At 47.7% G+C, this 17,270-nt stretch overlaps 2 protein-coding genes across 2 annotated transcripts; one reads left to right on the top strand and one right to left on the bottom strand.

Moving 5' to 3' along the window:
• Window positions 1-728: 728 nt before the first annotated feature.
• On the top strand, window positions 729-1,833 carry UCRPA7_1164 (putative short chain dehydrogenase protein; the record flags this gene model as incomplete). The annotated part of the gene is made up of 3 exons (XM_007913751.1): window positions 729-1,244; window positions 1,324-1,552; window positions 1,646-1,833. 3 exons carry the CDS (start codon window positions 729-731, stop codon window positions 1,831-1,833), a joined length of 933 nt encoding a protein of 310 aa, XP_007911942.1.
• Window positions 1,834-16,244: 14,411 nt separating this feature from the next.
• UCRPA7_1163 (putative upf0392 protein) lies at window positions 16,245-16,940 on the bottom strand (the record flags this gene model as incomplete). Its single annotated transcript, XM_007913750.1, has 1 exon — window positions 16,245-16,940. One exon carries the CDS (start codon window positions 16,938-16,940, stop codon window positions 16,245-16,247), a length of 696 nt encoding a protein of 231 aa, XP_007911941.1.
• Window positions 16,941-17,270: the final 330 nt, after the last annotated feature.

Raw genomic sequence — 17,270 nt, 5'->3', positions numbered from 1 at the left:
TAGGTGCATTCGATGCCCCTTTCTTCACAACGGCTGCAGCGGGGAGTTTCCTTGCCACATTTCCGTTTAGCCTTGGCGCATACAATGCAGGCTTTTCTATCAACTAGAGCTGACAGCGCCATGGCCGGTTTGCTGGTGGATGCGCCTCATCAGAGAGGACAGATGCGGCTGTCTTCTGAGGTCGGACAGGGATCAAGAATGAATGATGGAATAAGGTCCGGGTTGACCCTAGCGAATGACTCGGCCGTCTAATTTGTCAGCCCGGGGACGGAGCCGTGGCCAACGGAAGCGAGGGACCCACTTTTGCGGAAAGGCATTGCCTAAAAGGGATAGCATCCGCCTGCCACCGCCAGAAGCCCATGATGTAGACATTCGCACGTAGAGGCGAACACCATAGTGGACTATTCCTTTTTGAAGACAAATTCAAAAGCATACACCTGGAAACTCAGACGGAAATATGAAACAAGTCCGACGCTGCAGGCTGTTCTCGACGGGTTCCTGCGGAAGACATGCTCAATTCGATAGCCTGCTATGCAATAGAAAGTTGATTCAAGCGTTTCCGAATCTAGGAGAGACATGGCATTCTAGGTCTTTGCGAGAGGTATAAAGACGTCTACAAGTCACCTCGTAGACATATCGACTCTGCTCGAAAAACACCCCCTGACATCCTGGCTTGCAAGCTTCAATTACTCTCTCCCAATTTTTGTCACCTGCACCGTACTTGCAAGATGGAAAATGTCGAGGAACTTTACTTGACAAACGTCACCAAGGCCCTTCACACCAGCGTTTATCCCACTGTTGACCCTACTCGCCCCGAGCTTTCTCAAGCTGGCAAGACCGTGCTTATCACCGGCGGCGGAACGGGAATCGGTCTCGCTATTGCCCATGCCTTCGTAAAGGCATCAGTATCGACCGTAATTATCGTTGGCCGTCGCCCTGAAAAGCTTTCTGAGGCATCCGATGAGCTCAAGGCGGCGGCGAAGAAGCTCGGCTTAGACACCTATATAATTGGACATGCATGCGATATTACCAACCCCAAAAGCATTGATGCGCTATGGGATGGCTTCAAGGATAAGGGTGTGGTAGTTGACGTACTTGTATCAAACGCGGCCAAGTTTTCCGACAATGTTGGCTCTCTGATGGATGTTGGAGCTGAATATGTGTGGTCACTATATGAGGCAAATGTCAAGGCACCACTCTTCCTTGCAGAGAAACTCTACAAGCAGGGCGGCGATAGGTCTAAGGTCTGTTTACCTACTTCCAGAACGGCTCTTGCTTCCATTTAATCGTGTTCTGGGCTTAATTCAATACTGACCATCCTAGGCTTTCATCAATGTTGCGACCCAGGCTTCCCACTACTTCGAAGGCAGATCTGCCGCAGGCCGCTTCCCATATGGAATGACGAAGAATGCAGGGAGCGTCGTTGCTCAGGTTCTTGCGACGGAAATTCCGCCAGAGAAGATGCAAATTGTCAGTTTTCATCCAGGACTGATCTGGAGTAAGGGATGGGAGCCCACAGCATATACTCGAGAATCGCTTCCTTTTGCCGATGGTGAGTTCTTTAAGGCTTACGTCAAAATTCGCGCGTTTATTCTCTTGATAGCGTTTTTTATAATGAGTGGTTTTGCTGACTCGCGTGTGGCAGATGCTCTTCCAGGTAGCTACGCGGTATGGGCGGCATCACCCGAAGCACGCTTCCTGCATGGTAGGTTCGTCTGGGCTGCCTGGGATATCGAGGAGCTAAAGACAGGAGAACTTCGCAAGAGAATTGACGAGGATCCATACTTCCTCAAATTCAACATCGTCGGCTTGCGTTTAGGCAACCTGGCCTAAGACTCCTAAGACTACAAGAAAGAGAATATACGGTTTCTCTGACTCGCGCTCAGCATATTTATACTCGATCCACGATTCTTCATGTTGAAAAAGACCTCATTCAGGAGCCTATGTCCCGTGTACACCAAGATCTCCAAAATAGAGATGGTAAAGAGTGCCTAGCTGTTTCTCTATGTGCTTTTCTATTTACTTCCGAAGCATCAACATGATTAGGTCAACCATGATCAGTGCATCGCTCGATATTCATTACCACAATCACCTAACTTCGCAAAGACGCCATCCACTTTGCTTCCTGCCGATCCCAATGCCAATTTATTTATTTTCAAGATATCTTCTTCATTGAGCCCCCATCCAAAAGCTTTGAGATTCTCCTCGCCTCGATTTGAAACACCAAGTCGGGTTCCCACAATGACTGCACCCACAGCATTTTGCTGAAGGACCCAGCGTATTGCTACATTTGTCAGCGAGACTTCATGCTTGGTAGCAATGTCAGAGAGTGTAGTTAAAAGAGCTTGAAACTCATTCCAGGTTCCCCATGTGAGAATCATGTCCAGATACTTGCGCTGTGATGGTGTAAGGGGGCTTATATCGGAATAAATCTCGGGCACAGGCTGATTTAACCATCTATTTGAGAGGAAACCACCACACTGAAACTTGCTGTCAGTCCGGTTAACGCAATTACAAGGACCAAAACTCACAAACGATCCGTATGTCAATAACTTCAACCCGTATTTGTCACAGACAGCCGTCATTTTCTTGAGTGGCCTTGCATCAAAAAGAGAGAACTAGGTTGTTAGTCGGTAGGGAGGCTCAAGATATGAATAGGTATTTACCTGGACTTGGTTTGAGACAATTCCAACTTCTCCGAGATTTTCTTGGAGGTATTGACAGACTTCCTCTGTATGGTTGGAATCGAAGTTGCAAAGCCCAATGGTCGATACCAGATTCGGATGCGATTTAGTGATACCAACAAGCTTTGCCAAGATATCGAGGTATTCTTTAGACTCGTACTGTCATGTTTGTTAATTAGAGCGCGAAGTCCTGAGAGGAAGTGTCAATTAGAACTTACATCGTACCAGTGGAATTGGAGCAGTTCAACACGTCCTCCCAGCCTTCTACATCTCTCTCTCACAGCAGCTAACACCCATTCCGTTGTAACAGGTTGTTCGAGGGGCTTGAAAATACACCACTTGGTCGCAGCATATATTTTGCTTCTCAGATCCGCTCTAAGTCTGTTGCGTAACTCGCCGTAAATCAGTTCTGCATCGCCCTACAAATCTTGAGTAAGTATAAGATTTGCCATGCTGTGGGGAGGGCGTTATACGTAGTGGTCCGCCATGTCTGCAGCAACAAGGCCTGCCTCAACTAGGCGCACTAAGGCATTTTCTTGCTCGGTTGCGGAGCCTGAGCCCCATGCTGGAGACGACAGCTGCCAAAATCCATTGAAAAGCCGCGGCATATTGTATGGTCCAATGGCGAACGTTTCAAGAGATGGCAAGGGTAATAATGCTAGGTCGAGTGAAGGTCGTGTGCTTGAGTTTCTTTGACTTTCGACACTCTCAGGGAATAGATATGTTACCACATCTTTTACTTGTCTCTCTGGCCGCTTGAATGGGTAAGAAAGGCCGTGCTCTTGACAGTATTGTTGGTTCTGGTAGAAGCTTCGAAGTAAGTCTTGAAGTGAGGCTTGAAAATCTGTAGTCCTGTCAGGAGCCGACTCCTTCAACGCCTGAACTGATTGAACAACATCGCCGCCGAACTTGTCGAACATTTTTGCCATATCTGAGTCATCAGCCCAAGAGGCTGAAGCACCCTGAATGGACTTGATGAAATGAACCAGGCTAACTTCATCAGCTGTCATCTTCCTCAAACAGCTCCCAGGTGACCAACTAAGGAATGGCTTCTTTTGCCATTTTCGACGAGAATAGACATCGTGTCAAAGCAAGATATTCGAGACACTGTGGCGAAACAGAGCCCGGTTCGGAAAAGAGAATACTGGGGTCGGTGTAGTTGGGCCAAGACTGCTGGAGACGTGTGCGAATGTGCTGCACGAACGGTTGTTGAGTAACAGCCCCCTGAGAAACGAGAGTCCTGAGAGCCGATCTTAGGTAGGCCGGGGGGACTGGGGCCAATCAGCTTACAACTTTATCCATCAGTTGATAGAGCCCTCACGATTTGAGATGAGGACATCGTCCATCATGTTCCTGCTGCCACGTCAATGAATGTGCTGATATGAATTGCATCTGTGTGCACTGACACGTGCCCACCCATGATGTATTGCGTCTGTAGCTGAAGGTGATGGCCTATTTTTCTTGAGTACAAGATTGAATCTGGCACTGCAGAGGCATGCTCGCGTTGGAGGTGATTGTCTTTTGCGCCATCGGAGCCCAACCGTCCGGGCTGGGGCTTATCAACTCATGTTTTGCTTAGGGTGCCATAGCGCGCTCCACCCTACTTCCGACACTGCAATTCACACAGAGCCTCCCCCCACCGATGCCCAAAAAGGTACTGGAACTGCGGAGATTCACCAAATCAAACAACGAGGTCGCGTGTAGCCCATCCGAACTTCCGTTCTTGTTCCGATCGACGAAACGGACGGGCCGACGATTCAGTCTCTGGGCGACGGACATTGAAGACTGGAGTATGTAAGGCATTGAATCCGCAGGGCGACGAGATCTTCCATCAAGCCCATTGCTTACGAAGAATTCTAAGAATCCTTGACAATGGCCGCGAGTGACTCGTTCGAATTATACGACCTCAAGGTTGAAGTTGTATGTCCGTCTGGCGAGAAGATCTTTTGCGGTGCGCGACCTGGCGACTACTTCACACTTGAGGGCGAGATGATGTATCTCCCACCTGGACAGGGAATTAGCATTTACAGCCTTGGTGAGAGCTCCCGGGTTATCAATCCTAAGAGAACCTTGAGAGACAATATTGTTCAGGTGTGCCCAATACTGATTTCGTGCAGCATCGGTACTTCCACTCCTAGCAGCTAAGCAGCGTATGACACACGACCATGATTGGATGACAACAGATGCACTCATTGCATGTCCGGATCCCAATTGTCCATCAAAATTGAGGATTATCAGGACCGGTGTTAGGACCTTCAGTCACGCACAAACTACAGTTGTCAGCCTTGAAGGAAATTGAAGCTGAAGAATAATATGTTATCGTACAGGGACCTATCTAGCCAAAAGGGATTCATCATTATCTAATAGAATGAGTGCCAGAAACATAACAACTGTTATTAATGACGAGGCCATACCCTTGGGAAGAAAAAGGCATCCCGATGTCTACCGCCCTGCCTCCTTGCTGTTGCTGGATTCTTATTTAGGAGACGCTCGGAGTTTGCCCTGTAAATCGCTGCCTGAGCAGAATCCAAGGAGAATACCTGTGGTGGTTCCTCATTCATCGATTGTGCCAAGTTAGCAACATGAGCTGCAGGTGTGAATGCAGGTGTGATTGAAAAGTCGCTACCATAAATAATGACGCTCACTGCTCGGCTACATCAATAAATCACAAGTATGATACTAGATTCGACCTAAGCTCGACAGAAGTCCTGCTGCATGACTGGCCATGCCATCTAGCAGTCCGTTCGATACAGCCTTGATTGATCTCCCAGGCGATCTGATCTGCAATGTCTATGGCATCTCGCCATGACCCAACCAGGCAGAGTTCTACTCAGATGCTTGGATAGAACAGGGACAACCATACTTCAATTGATGTGAAGGGCTGGCTCCTTCCTATGCCTCCTGGAATGCATAGCTCCGCTAATCCAGCAGCCTTGCGGATCCAGCCAAACGGAGCCAGGCCCTCCAAGCATTCCCTCAGATCCTTCTGCAGCTTTGCACCTTGTTTGTTGATTCTGCTAGTCCGATGGCCAAATTTCGTCTCCTTCCGTTTCTTCCAGTATCTGTAAGAATTACAGCTGTAGCCTCAACTACGGATAGGATACCGTAGCTAGCCACGTTCGGGGGCGGTGGACGATGACTGCGCCGCAGCTCGGAGGTCCTCCCTAGCGGCACTGAACTCGCGAGCTATCTGCCGCTTCTGCTCGTTGGACATGGACCAGTCGTGCTTCGCAGCCTGACGAATTGCCGAGATCTCGTCAAATTTTGCCTGGTAATCCGCTACAGTAAGCGCGTCGGCAGATTTCTCGGCTTGATCGATAGACATGGTGGTAAGGTGGATTAGCTTGGGAGACGAAGGAGGTGTAGTAGGGAGTCAAGCGGTCGGTTGGTCAGAACTCGGGAAGCGGCGCGGAAGATCGAAAGGTTGTCAAAGGTAATAAAGAGGCAAACTTGGCGGAGTGGGCGGTGAGGGGTGGCCTTCTTGGGATAACGGTGACTGTAGGTACCTAGTCAAGCGCTGGAATAGATTAAGCTGCAGGTCGGTATCTGTAACAAGCTGCGAAACTTTCCCCCTAAGCCTAATCTGAGCGATTAGCTGGGGGTATGGAGATGCGGATTTGTGACTTGAGGCCGCCTCGACTGGGCATACTCTCGGGAGGTCTCGAGAGACTAACATGAGATCTTCCCGCCAAGAGACCTGACGAACCCTCATATTTTCTGACAAGCGTTAAAGATTCTCCACATCTCAGTCCTTGGTCTGCTCTGGCGAAAGCTTTGGCTCTTATTGATATGAAAATGCATTTGCCAATACGGCAGACAGTTGTCAAATATCGCACATTGGTCGCTTTCATTCAGGACCCCAATCAGGATTCAATTACCTTAGACACAAAGATTATCGAGGTTTCTCCGCCTAGATCACTGTGTCCCACGCCACCTTATCGTGGTCTGACGGGATAACCACCTCATTTCACATTACAGCTGGGCATTCTTTTCGGCTCTAGGTAGTCTTCCATTGGCCTGCATCCTTGGCACTCTGGGCAACCCCCTGTCCAGCTCCTTCGACAGTGTTACCAACATTTGTAACTCCATCACCGACTGGTTTTCCGATATCACCACTACCGCGTTCAATGTTAGCTGGTCGAGGATCTCCAGTCATGCATGAACGAGCTCATAATGTTATTTACAAGATAAACATCCCATAGCCTTGTAGTCGAGTGCGACCAGATAACCTACGGGTGTGCAATATAACGGAAAACCTCACTTACGTTGCCCCAGACACGGTTTCGCCCAAACCGCGTCCAGCACCTCCAACTATTCCCCCCACAGTGTTTGTGAGTCCTCCGACTGTGTTACCGAGTGTCGATGTTCCAGTCTTCGCGGCTCCTGTGAGACCAGACTCCTGGTCTTTCTTATCATTCCCGAGAAGGCCAGACATATTGGGCAATAGGCTTTCGTTCTTTTGGTAGATAAAAGCTTAGGATAGCGCGTGGGAGCGTGGTGCAACTTGTATGACTGAAGAAAATTAAATACGACTTGTCGCATCGATCGTGTGTAAGATAGAATGCGATGTTTTATATTTCCCGTAACGATAAAACGCTTGAGCCACTTGTCTTTACAGTGGGAAGGATTGCATGGTTGTGATGCAACCTTTGGGTTGGTGTGGCTGATGATTCGTGTTGCCACACTGATCGACGTCACTTCGGGTAACTTGATTCGCCAGCCAACACTATCTAGCAAGGAAATGGTGTCGCCCAGCGTCAGAACTGACGTAGCGATGCTCCATCCATTTTTTGAAGCAGAATTACGAATTCCTGGTACTGTCTTCAGATGATTTGAGAAATAAGCGGTGCGATTAGAGATGGCATTTTGTGCGTGGACCAGGCGACTGTCTGGGGGTGTTGAGCACTGTCCTCTGTTGATCATTGCGCTAACTAGGAGCCATTTCCTATAGCACTACTGATTGGTAACAACAGTACGACGAGATTAGCATCATCAATATTGTCGTCAGATCACGATGTGTCTTTTTCAGTATCTCAATTGATCAAAATACTTATCGATTCATTAAAACCGCTGCCATATCAGTGGCATTTACTATGTGGAATTTCATGTGCTAGCTATAGAGGTGCGTCACAGATACACATCTTTATCTTTGCCTCAGATTTGAAAAAGTTCCGTCTATCATTTCTAGCTACTTGGCAGGCGACCATCAACCAGATGCCATTTCCCATTGCTTCTCGAACATTAAGAAAGGATTCCCGGTGTCTGAATTGTTCACGCCTTCTCTCTAACTGTCGAAAAAGAAGTCAAGCCTTTTGTTTCCGAGATTCTCATTCTTCTCGAGATATTGGGCTTTCTCTTCCGTTGTCATCCCTTCCCACTGTTCTCGCTTTTGCTTGTTTCTACGAACATAATAAGCCTTTGCCAAGATGTAAGCTGCTATCGTCGCTACGTTAATGGCGATGAGCTGCGAATTTCCTCTTCGATACAGAGGCTTGTCATCTTCTCGATAGATGTTAGAAGACGCTATTCCCGATAGTTGAATGGTGATGTTGTAGAGCGCAGCGCTCACAGCACGTGTGCGAACCGCATTGCTGAGTCGCGAACACCAAGAGACGTGTGCAGCATGCATTGAGGGCCAACCTAGTAAGATGAAAGTCAGAGCGTATTGACCCCAAGGGTTTGCTTTCAGACTTGTTCCCGAAGTATACTGAATGATGAGGAGAGGTAGCGTCCAGAGTTGAGACAGTACACCAATGACAGAAATTTGATGAAACCGCTCCGTCAAGTAGCTGATCCAAAGAAGATTCAGAGACGCGAAAACTGTGACTGGAATTCCTAAAAGGGTGACCTCGAACGTGTTGAATCCGATGGCTTTCAAGGAGAGGGTCAAGTAAGTCTTTGGCGGAGATGTCGGAATCTCGAAGAGTATGCCAATTACGTAGATCGGCCACAGGTCATAGTCCTTCAGACTGCGCCAGAGCATTGGCAGAGTGATTGGCTGTCGGTTGTGCATGTCGCCCTTCGAAGGGTCGTCCCTCAGCACTCGGTTTACGATAATCTTCTCTTCCCGCTCAGTGAAGTACCCTTTCGGATTCCACCATGTCTTTGTTTGACTAGGTCCAGGTACCAAAAAGAGAAAACTCAAAACGCCAATGACAAGGCTGATCAGAGCTTCAATCAGGAAAAGCCATCTCCATCCGGCCCTGTCTGCAACGCCACGCATATGCAAAACCCCATAAGCGATGAAAGACGCGATAACACCGGACATAGAATCGACAAACCAGAAGAATGCCAGCCGGATTGGCATCTCGCTCTTCTTGTAGAAGTATGACAGATACAAAATGGAGTCTGGGATGAAGCCTCCCATAAATAAGCCAATGAAGAAGCGGCAGGCGAAAAAGCCAGCGCGGTTATGCATGAAAAATTGACCCCCAGATGCAAAGCTCCAAAGAATTATTTGCACAGGAATCCATCTGTCTGGACCCAGCCATTTGCCAATCATCTGAGAGGGAATCTCAGCAATCAGAAATCCCACACGATACATATTCTGGGCGTTGTTGTAGTCGTTTGTGTTGATGTTCAAATCACCAAGAAGATTGTCCGCCACTGCATTGCCGAGATTTCCTCTATCAATGTTGAGTCCGAAGAACATCACAAGAATCCAGAGGAAGATTTTCCAGTCAGTCTTTCGTTTGACAGATCGTTCTTCGCGATAGGTCCATCGCTCAGCAGGATCGAATCGATGTAAATTTTCGTACCCGCTGTGAGGCTGGTAGAACTGTGCAAGAGCTGGATCATCGTACACGCTTCTGACTGTAGCGACCGCGTCTAAGTCCCGAGGGCTTTTCTTGGATGTAAGAGCTTCCCAAAGACCAGGGGGATTGCTCGGGTCCTCAGGCTCAACGAGGTCACTAGGGCCAGTGGCAGTGATCTCACACTTCGTACTGTCCGCTCCCTTATCGACAGCATCTCCTAGATCTGAGGCGCTACTAGTCCTTGTTTGCGACGTGATCTCCGACGTTGCGCCCATATTGATGGCTGAATCTCTGGTAGATCTACTTGATGAATAGTGAGATGTGAGGCCCGTTTAGTAGGTGCAACTCGAGGTAGTCTAAAATATATAATCCGAATTATCGTCTTACGCAGTAGATAAAACAGGGAAGACCTCGAACGTAATCCAAGATATTATTGATGTTATGAGCTAAGGTACGGGTAATGATCAATGAGGGCCCGTCAGATTTGCTGGTCCTTTCTTAATGCCGTGCATCCGACGGAAATTCTCATAGAAAGTGTTCAGTCTGATAAATTTCATTTTGCTGTACCTTGTCAGTCTGCAGACTTTTTGTTAGCTTCGGAATCTTCGCTATAATGGTCATCCGAGTGTGTTGGTTGGTGTTGATTGTGGATGGCCATGCAGATGTCGCAATCCGTAGCTTCGATGAGCACACTAGGAACTCCATGGGTCACAGATAAGGGAGCCCGCGGCCACAACAGACGAAGGCTTTATCGACAGCGTTATTGGCATAACATGGCCGTGTCAATCACATCGTGGACAGCAGATGGCCTTGAATTCGACACGTGTTTAATTATGAACTGATTGTAGGATGAGCGATTCGCGCAGGTTCAACAGGCTTTCATCAACCCGGTCGTGTTGCGTTGAATAAGCCCCTGTCTGAAGCCTTCTCCATTCCATGACCCACCACGATTAGATTCGATCGAGTTTCTCGAGAATTTCGCATCCTGCAAGACCCTCTGCAGGCACCATGCACTGAACCGATGTAGCCTGCTGCAGGTTCATCGGATTTATCACCTTATGATAGCTCTCACTGGTAATCGGCAAGACTAGTGGTTCTTTCTTTCTGAGTCTGCAATTCTGATAAGGCAGGAATTGATCTCTTTAAAATGCGCCTTCGCATATAGCGCCACAGTATGACAGGTTGGTACTGTAACACGTGGTGCATTCTTTCGAGTTCATAAGACCCAGCGACTCAAATTAGAATTCCCTTCCAGGCTGACATGTTGTCGTCTGCTAGGGTTACCAGAGCTTGCAGCTCCTACTATGTAGTACATCGTAAGGTCGTATTTAATGTAGAATTTGTTCATCTCAACAGAAGTCACACGCCAGTCATCGGTGAACGCTCTCAAGAAGAGTGTAGAATGCGGCTGAGACATACGTCTTGATCCAGACGTTCGGGTTTGGTGTAACGACCCGCTTTGCTGACCGCCAAAGAATATTTGGCATGAGGTGAGGCGGAGTTAGTATGGCGTAAGAAGATGTTCCACCAATACAGGCAGCTCAGTCCTGGAATTAAGGCGCAATTCTAGCGAAATCGGATGCTCTTGCCTCTCTTCTCGTTCCTGCAACAAGACCCATTAACCTAGCTCCTCATATAGTGAGAAGCAAATTGGTTTTAGTTGCATTAGCATCCTTTCTAAAGCTAGCTATGCTTGATCGATATCGAGGATGATGTACATAGTACTTTCGGATTTGTTGCCGGCAACGTACAAGCTCAATGCTTCTATCACGCGCCTAAACGGATTGGTGATATTGCTCAATTATATGTGAGTTCTAACCGACCGTTAATGGTGCGGCTCATGGCACAGACTAGCTAATGCTTGACCATTGCCGAGAATGCTTGAGTGTCAGCCAAGCGCTTGGCATATACATCGTCATTGGCCATGACGATGATCTCGCAATCGTGGGCGCGGCCATCGAATTGAGCTTGCGGCCCGAAAGTCAGGGCCATTGTGGGCTTGTGCATGGAAGCAAGTGATGAACCGTGGTCAAGGATACTCGGCTTCCACCAATCAATTTGATTCAACCTATGGTTGATTTCACAACCAGCCCTGATAGCAAGTTTCACGTAACAAAGACTTTGATTTGATCCATCTTTCAGTATTGTAGGTTCAAACTTCAACTTTATGCAGTAACAGATTGGAAGTCTATTTACATTGTGTGACTAATCAGCCTTGAGGCAAAGCACGATCACGGATCGCGAATCATTGACTTTGAGCATCGTTCGCGCAGAAGGGGATTGTGGAGATCTTAGGAACAATTTGGGACAGCCATGCCCCATGACGAAATCATATCCTTGTCAATTTACTACTCAGCTTACTATCATCTAAGAGGAGTTTAAGCAGCACAATCCGTACAAAATCCTGTCTTTTCCTTTTTTGTCAATGCCTTTTATGAGCTTTCCCACCAATACATCCAACAGTGAGAACGGGTATACCTATCTTATTGAGCCATGAAGCTTCTTTCGTACCTATTCTTATTGCATTCTGCTGAGTGGGCTGCTGGCCAGTTGATTGGGCCAGTAGGACCTACCACTGACATTAGCCAAAAGCAGCGCGCGTGCAATATTTTGGATTATGGCGCCCTCAACGACAACTCAACAGACATTGCTGGATCTCTGGAACAAACTTTCAAAGAATGTGTTCTGAATCACCCTGGAAGTACACTTGTCGTTCCGGAAGGGGAATATCTCCTGAACCGATCCGTCGTCCTTAGTAACGCGACCAACTGGGCTTTTCAGCTCGAAGGTCTCATTACCCTTGCGTACGGCGGAAATTATACAGTAGATCGTGAGTTGATACTGCAAGGATATGCAGGCGCCAAACCTCTGAACGACACAATTAACGGAGAGGGTGATGGTTTGTTTCTTCAAGATGGGCTCGTTATAGTAAACGGTAGGAGATGACACCCTCTCACAAGACTGCTCGTCCTGCTATGTCATGGTATGTTAACACGTAATAGCGGTCGACTTTGAGTTCTACTCCTCTACCGGCAACGGTGCTTTCCAAGGGCAGGGATATATATACCGGAATTCGAATAAGTAAGCCTGATTCTTGAAAATCGCGTCATCAAGAGCCAAGATACTGACCAGCATAGCACTGTTCGGCCACGTTTGATCCGCCTGATCTCCCCGACGAATGCATCCGTACACGATTTGATCTTGGTTGATAGCCCCAAATTTCACATAGTATTCGATTTTGCAGTCAACCTTGAAGTGTATCATTTGACCATCAGAGGTGCGAACCTTGGTTCTTATGAGTAAGTCTTTAGATATCGATTTTACCTCCTTACAACCAAGTTTGAGAAGCCAAGACAAATAATCAACCTGAGAATGGAAATTGCTCTTGAAGCACATTTGAAGAGCTCTTCTATCGATATCACAAGACAATGACTAACTTTGAACAGCGGTGTAGATGTCGTTGGTACAAATTATTGGGTGCATGATATTGAGGTGATCCATCGTTTCCACATTAAGATACTTGTTCTCACAGTGTTTAGGTGACAAACAGGGACGAGTGTGTCTCCGTGAAGAGTCCATCGAATCATGCTCTGGTAGAGAATCTGGTCTGTAATCAGGCAGGATCTGGCATCTCCATTGGTAGTCTCAATGTCTCCGCATCCATCGCGAATATTGTAGGTCGTGCCTAATGTGGACGTGACTTGTACTGACGGACCCTAGCACGCTAGAAACATTAGTATAATTCAGGGAAATAACATAGCCTTTATCAAAACATACCCAGGCGGCTCAGGTTTTGTCACAAATGTTACATTCGAAAACTTTCGGTCCAAGGCCTCACTATATGGTCTAGATATCAACCAGTACTGGCAGAACACATTTACTCCAGACACTGGATCAGTGGCACTAAGCAATCTAGTGTTCAAGAATTTCACTGGTATTCATGATTGGCTTTTCGTTGCAGAATGCTCTGATAGCTCATTTTCTGATAGGGTCTGTCGCAAACGGGGTACAAAGACCGCCACTATATCTAACCGCCAATGACCTCACTTTTGCGGTCAATGTGACCGTTGAGGAGTTTTCTATCTGGACTGAGTCAAATTCCTATGTGGTCAACAAGGTCAACAATATTTTTGGTCACGGTGATGATTCATACGGCACGAACAATGGAATTAAATCATTAGCTGTCGGCGAGACACCGACGCCATACACAAGCACTCTTACTATAACGGCCTCGCCTACAGACTGGAGCATTCCTCCTTCTCCAACTTGGGCTGTCCCAAATACAGGATACGGAAGTAAGTACAATGACTTATTTATCATCAGATCTAACATACTTCAGCGGACCAACCCATTCCCGTTTACACCCCTAGCCCGCTATGGAAGCCGCAAGGGGATTATGATAAGCACTACTGGGGAACATTCTAGGTGCCTGTGCACAGTAGACTCAAGTTAGAGTACACGAAGATTTTAGATCATAAATCAAAATCAGTCGTTAGGTGTGCCGTAGAAACCATTGGTACCACGACGCTAAACAATTTTTTATTAGTATTTGTATTGTTCGCTTGCAACTTAACATGATTTCAATAGAGCTGTGCATACGCGTTGCCTCGAACAATGCCAGCTCGCTAAAGCGATCATCAACGACTGCAATCTGTCATTTATTGTAAGGAGAGTACAATAGTGCACGAGGACGATTTCGTGGCCCTTTCCTCCTAAGATCATGAAGCCTATCAAAGGTCTCTCTAATTGGCTCGTTAATTCCGACGGGATTGTGCATTTTATGTGGTGCTTACTCGATCACGACATCGCTGCTAAAGTCACGCCAAGCCAGGGGTTGGAGTACCATAAGGGACAACTCCTTCCGGATCCCTGCATGCATATCGATAAGCGTCGTTAAAAATATAAAACGAAATTCCAACGGCTAACATCGCTGTGGTAAGAAGCGTATCGTTGTCTCGCTCCTTTGTAGTGCATCATGGCTGCCAGAAACGTTCTCCTTCTTATCGCAGATGATCTCGGCAAGCAGCTTGGCTGTTACGGTTGTCCATATATCAAAACTCCAAATATCGACAAGCTTGCCGCAAATGGTGTCCGCTTTGACAATGCATTTGCTAGTACAGCTTCCTGTAGTGGCAGCCGCTCAACGATCTACACCGGGATGCATACGCATCAAAATGGCCAGTACGGACTGAACAGTGGGAAGCATCATTTTATGACATTTGAACACATTGAGACTGCTCCTGCCGTACTCTCGAATCATGGCTACAGAACTGGTATTATCGGCAAGATCCACGTCGGTCCCGCCGATATTTATCCCTGGGAATCAAGAGAAGAGAGCTTTACACGAGATGTTTCCTGGACGGCTGACCGGGCAGCGGACTTTTTTGAAGTCTCCAAAAAGGACAGTCGTCCGTTTGTGCTCACAGTAGGGTACCACGATCCACATCGTGATCGCACTCGAGGTGGTTTCGGCAATGACGAGCCTGTCGACTCAAGGGTGAAGCGCACTAGCTATCGGCCAGAGGATATGGTAATTCCTGGTTTCCTATCAGACACCCCAGGCGTTCGGCAGGAATTAGCAAATTATGCCGAAGCCATTAGCCGTTTAGATCAGGGTATTGGGATGATTCTCGAAGAATTAGAGAAAGCTGGCCATGCCGAAAACACCCTGGTAATATTCATGAGCGACAATGGCCCGCCGTTTATGAACTCAAAAACGACGTTGTACGATGCTGGCATATGCTTGCCATTGATCATTAGGCAGCCAACGCTGCCACCGTCAGTCAACCCTAATCTGGTATCTTATGTCGATGTGCTTCCAACCATACTTGAATGGACCCTGGGCCCCTCAGCGAAAGACCTCAACAAGAGTGAGCGATCGGGTAGATCCTTTCTCCAAATACTCGGTGCGACGGAAAGGCTACCAGAATGGGACCATGTCTTCGGTTCACACACTTTTCACGAGTCCACTAACTATTGGCCTACGCGTTATATTCGAACAACTCGCTACAAGTATCATAGGAATATTGCTTGGCGCCTTGACTTCCCGTTCGCAAATGACATATACGGTTCACTTACCTGGGAAGACGTGCGAAACGCGGAAGTAAGTCCAAAGACAATCGGGAAACGGCCTCTCAAGGATTACTTTTTCCGGCCACCTGAAGAACTATATGATCTAGTTGAGGATCCCGATGAAATAAAGAACCTAATTAAGGATCTGGATCATACCGTGGTGCTAGAGGATTTGAGGACGCGCCTAGAGGCCTGGCAACGTAGGACTAATGACCCATGGCTCTTCCGAGACGGCATTTCGGTCTTGCTCAATAAGCATCATCTCGATGCAGGACTAGCTGTGCCGAACAAGTGGGATCTAGACCTGGAGAATATTGAGACAAAAGGGACCGATGTCGAGATGTATGAAAATCTGCCATTCGGCGTTCCAGGACCCAGGTCATGATAGAAGGCAAACACATCATTTCATGTCATGCAGCACTAAGCTAGTGTTGAAGTCAACGATTTGCCAAGGGCAATCTTTAGGTAGTGAACATGTTGCCCGCCATCATGGAATGAATCCAAGCGAGCGAGTGCCACCGAACCACTCTCTTATTATGAACGATAACGGCTGCGGCGTATCATCTAGTGAACGGCAACCTCTATCGACATGCTGAAATAGACAACAATAAACCTCGATGGGCACAATGTGCCAGAAAACCCCCACGCCGAACGCATATCGTGATAGCTGACATGTCTGAATGACCCCCAAAAAAATGCTCCTCACATGAACGCCCCTTTGCCCTCATACCTATCAGTGAACCCATCGTGTCATCTCGGGGCAGTCGACGTGCGCCATTTCTTGTTCCACGTGGTTCCAAAATTCCCAGCCCTTAGGGTCTGTCATTCCGTTGCCTCGGTTCATCTTCTGAACATACTCCTCCTTGCTCTTCACGGCATAGTGATGTAACGATAATCTGTCTCTCGTGATAGGGTTGCGGAAGGCATAGTGATCTATCCGGTCGCCGTGTTCTCCTACGGTCAAAGCATTGTATTTCAAGTTGAACTTGTGGGGATTCGCCATGCTCTCAAAATTCTTAACGCGGACGATTGACTTGATATGCTTGTTATCGGTGTTCTCGCCGTCGTGCTCGTCATCATCTTCAATGCATTCCGTGTACGTTTTGAGCACAGAGTCGGCGCGCGTGAGCTGTCCGTTCGATGTGTGCATGCGCCAACTCACGCCGATCGCGCCAATCGCTTGAATGGGTTCAAAGGTCTGAAGAACCTCACGTAGAGTCTCGGGGCCAGGAGCGTCGAAAAACTCGTCGGTATCGATAAAGGCCATCCATGTGCTGTTTTGGCCAAATTGACTGCATTCTGCGTATACTTTGCCCTGCATATAGTTGACACGCTGAGACTCGTCGTAATAGTGGAACTCGAGTGCTTCGCGCGGAATGCCGTAGGAGTCGACGAAATCGGACATTGGAGGCTTCGATCCATCATCCATTATATAGAATTTGTTGACGCCCATATTATAGTAGTGGTGTTGCAGCCATTCAGGAAGATCCGGCGCCTGATCTCGAACAGACAGGCATATGGCCAAGTACTCATCGTCATGGTGCACCTTGTTTCCGCCGAATTTATCTCTCAAAGGTGACGATATCGTGAGTATCGAAGAGGTGATACTTTCGGAGCGTCCTTGAGAAAGAAGAGCTGGCGCGGCGAGGCATAGGAGCGCAGATGCTGCGAGCAGGTACCTCCTCCGACTCGCGAATTCAACAAATCGAGCTGCCATTTTCGCGAACCAGCAGTGATTGAGGACGACCACGTTACGATT

The sequence above is a fragment of the Phaeoacremonium minimum genome (genome assembly GCF_000392275.1).
Source record: "Phaeoacremonium minimum UCRPA7 unplaced genomic scaffold PA7_03_scaffold_62, whole genome shotgun sequence".
In the NCBI taxonomy this organism is placed as follows: domain Eukaryota; kingdom Fungi; phylum Ascomycota; class Sordariomycetes; order Togniniales; family Togniniaceae; genus Phaeoacremonium; species Phaeoacremonium minimum.
The sequence above is the reverse complement of the archived record's forward strand: the minus strand, read 5'-3'. Positions and strand labels throughout refer to the sequence as shown.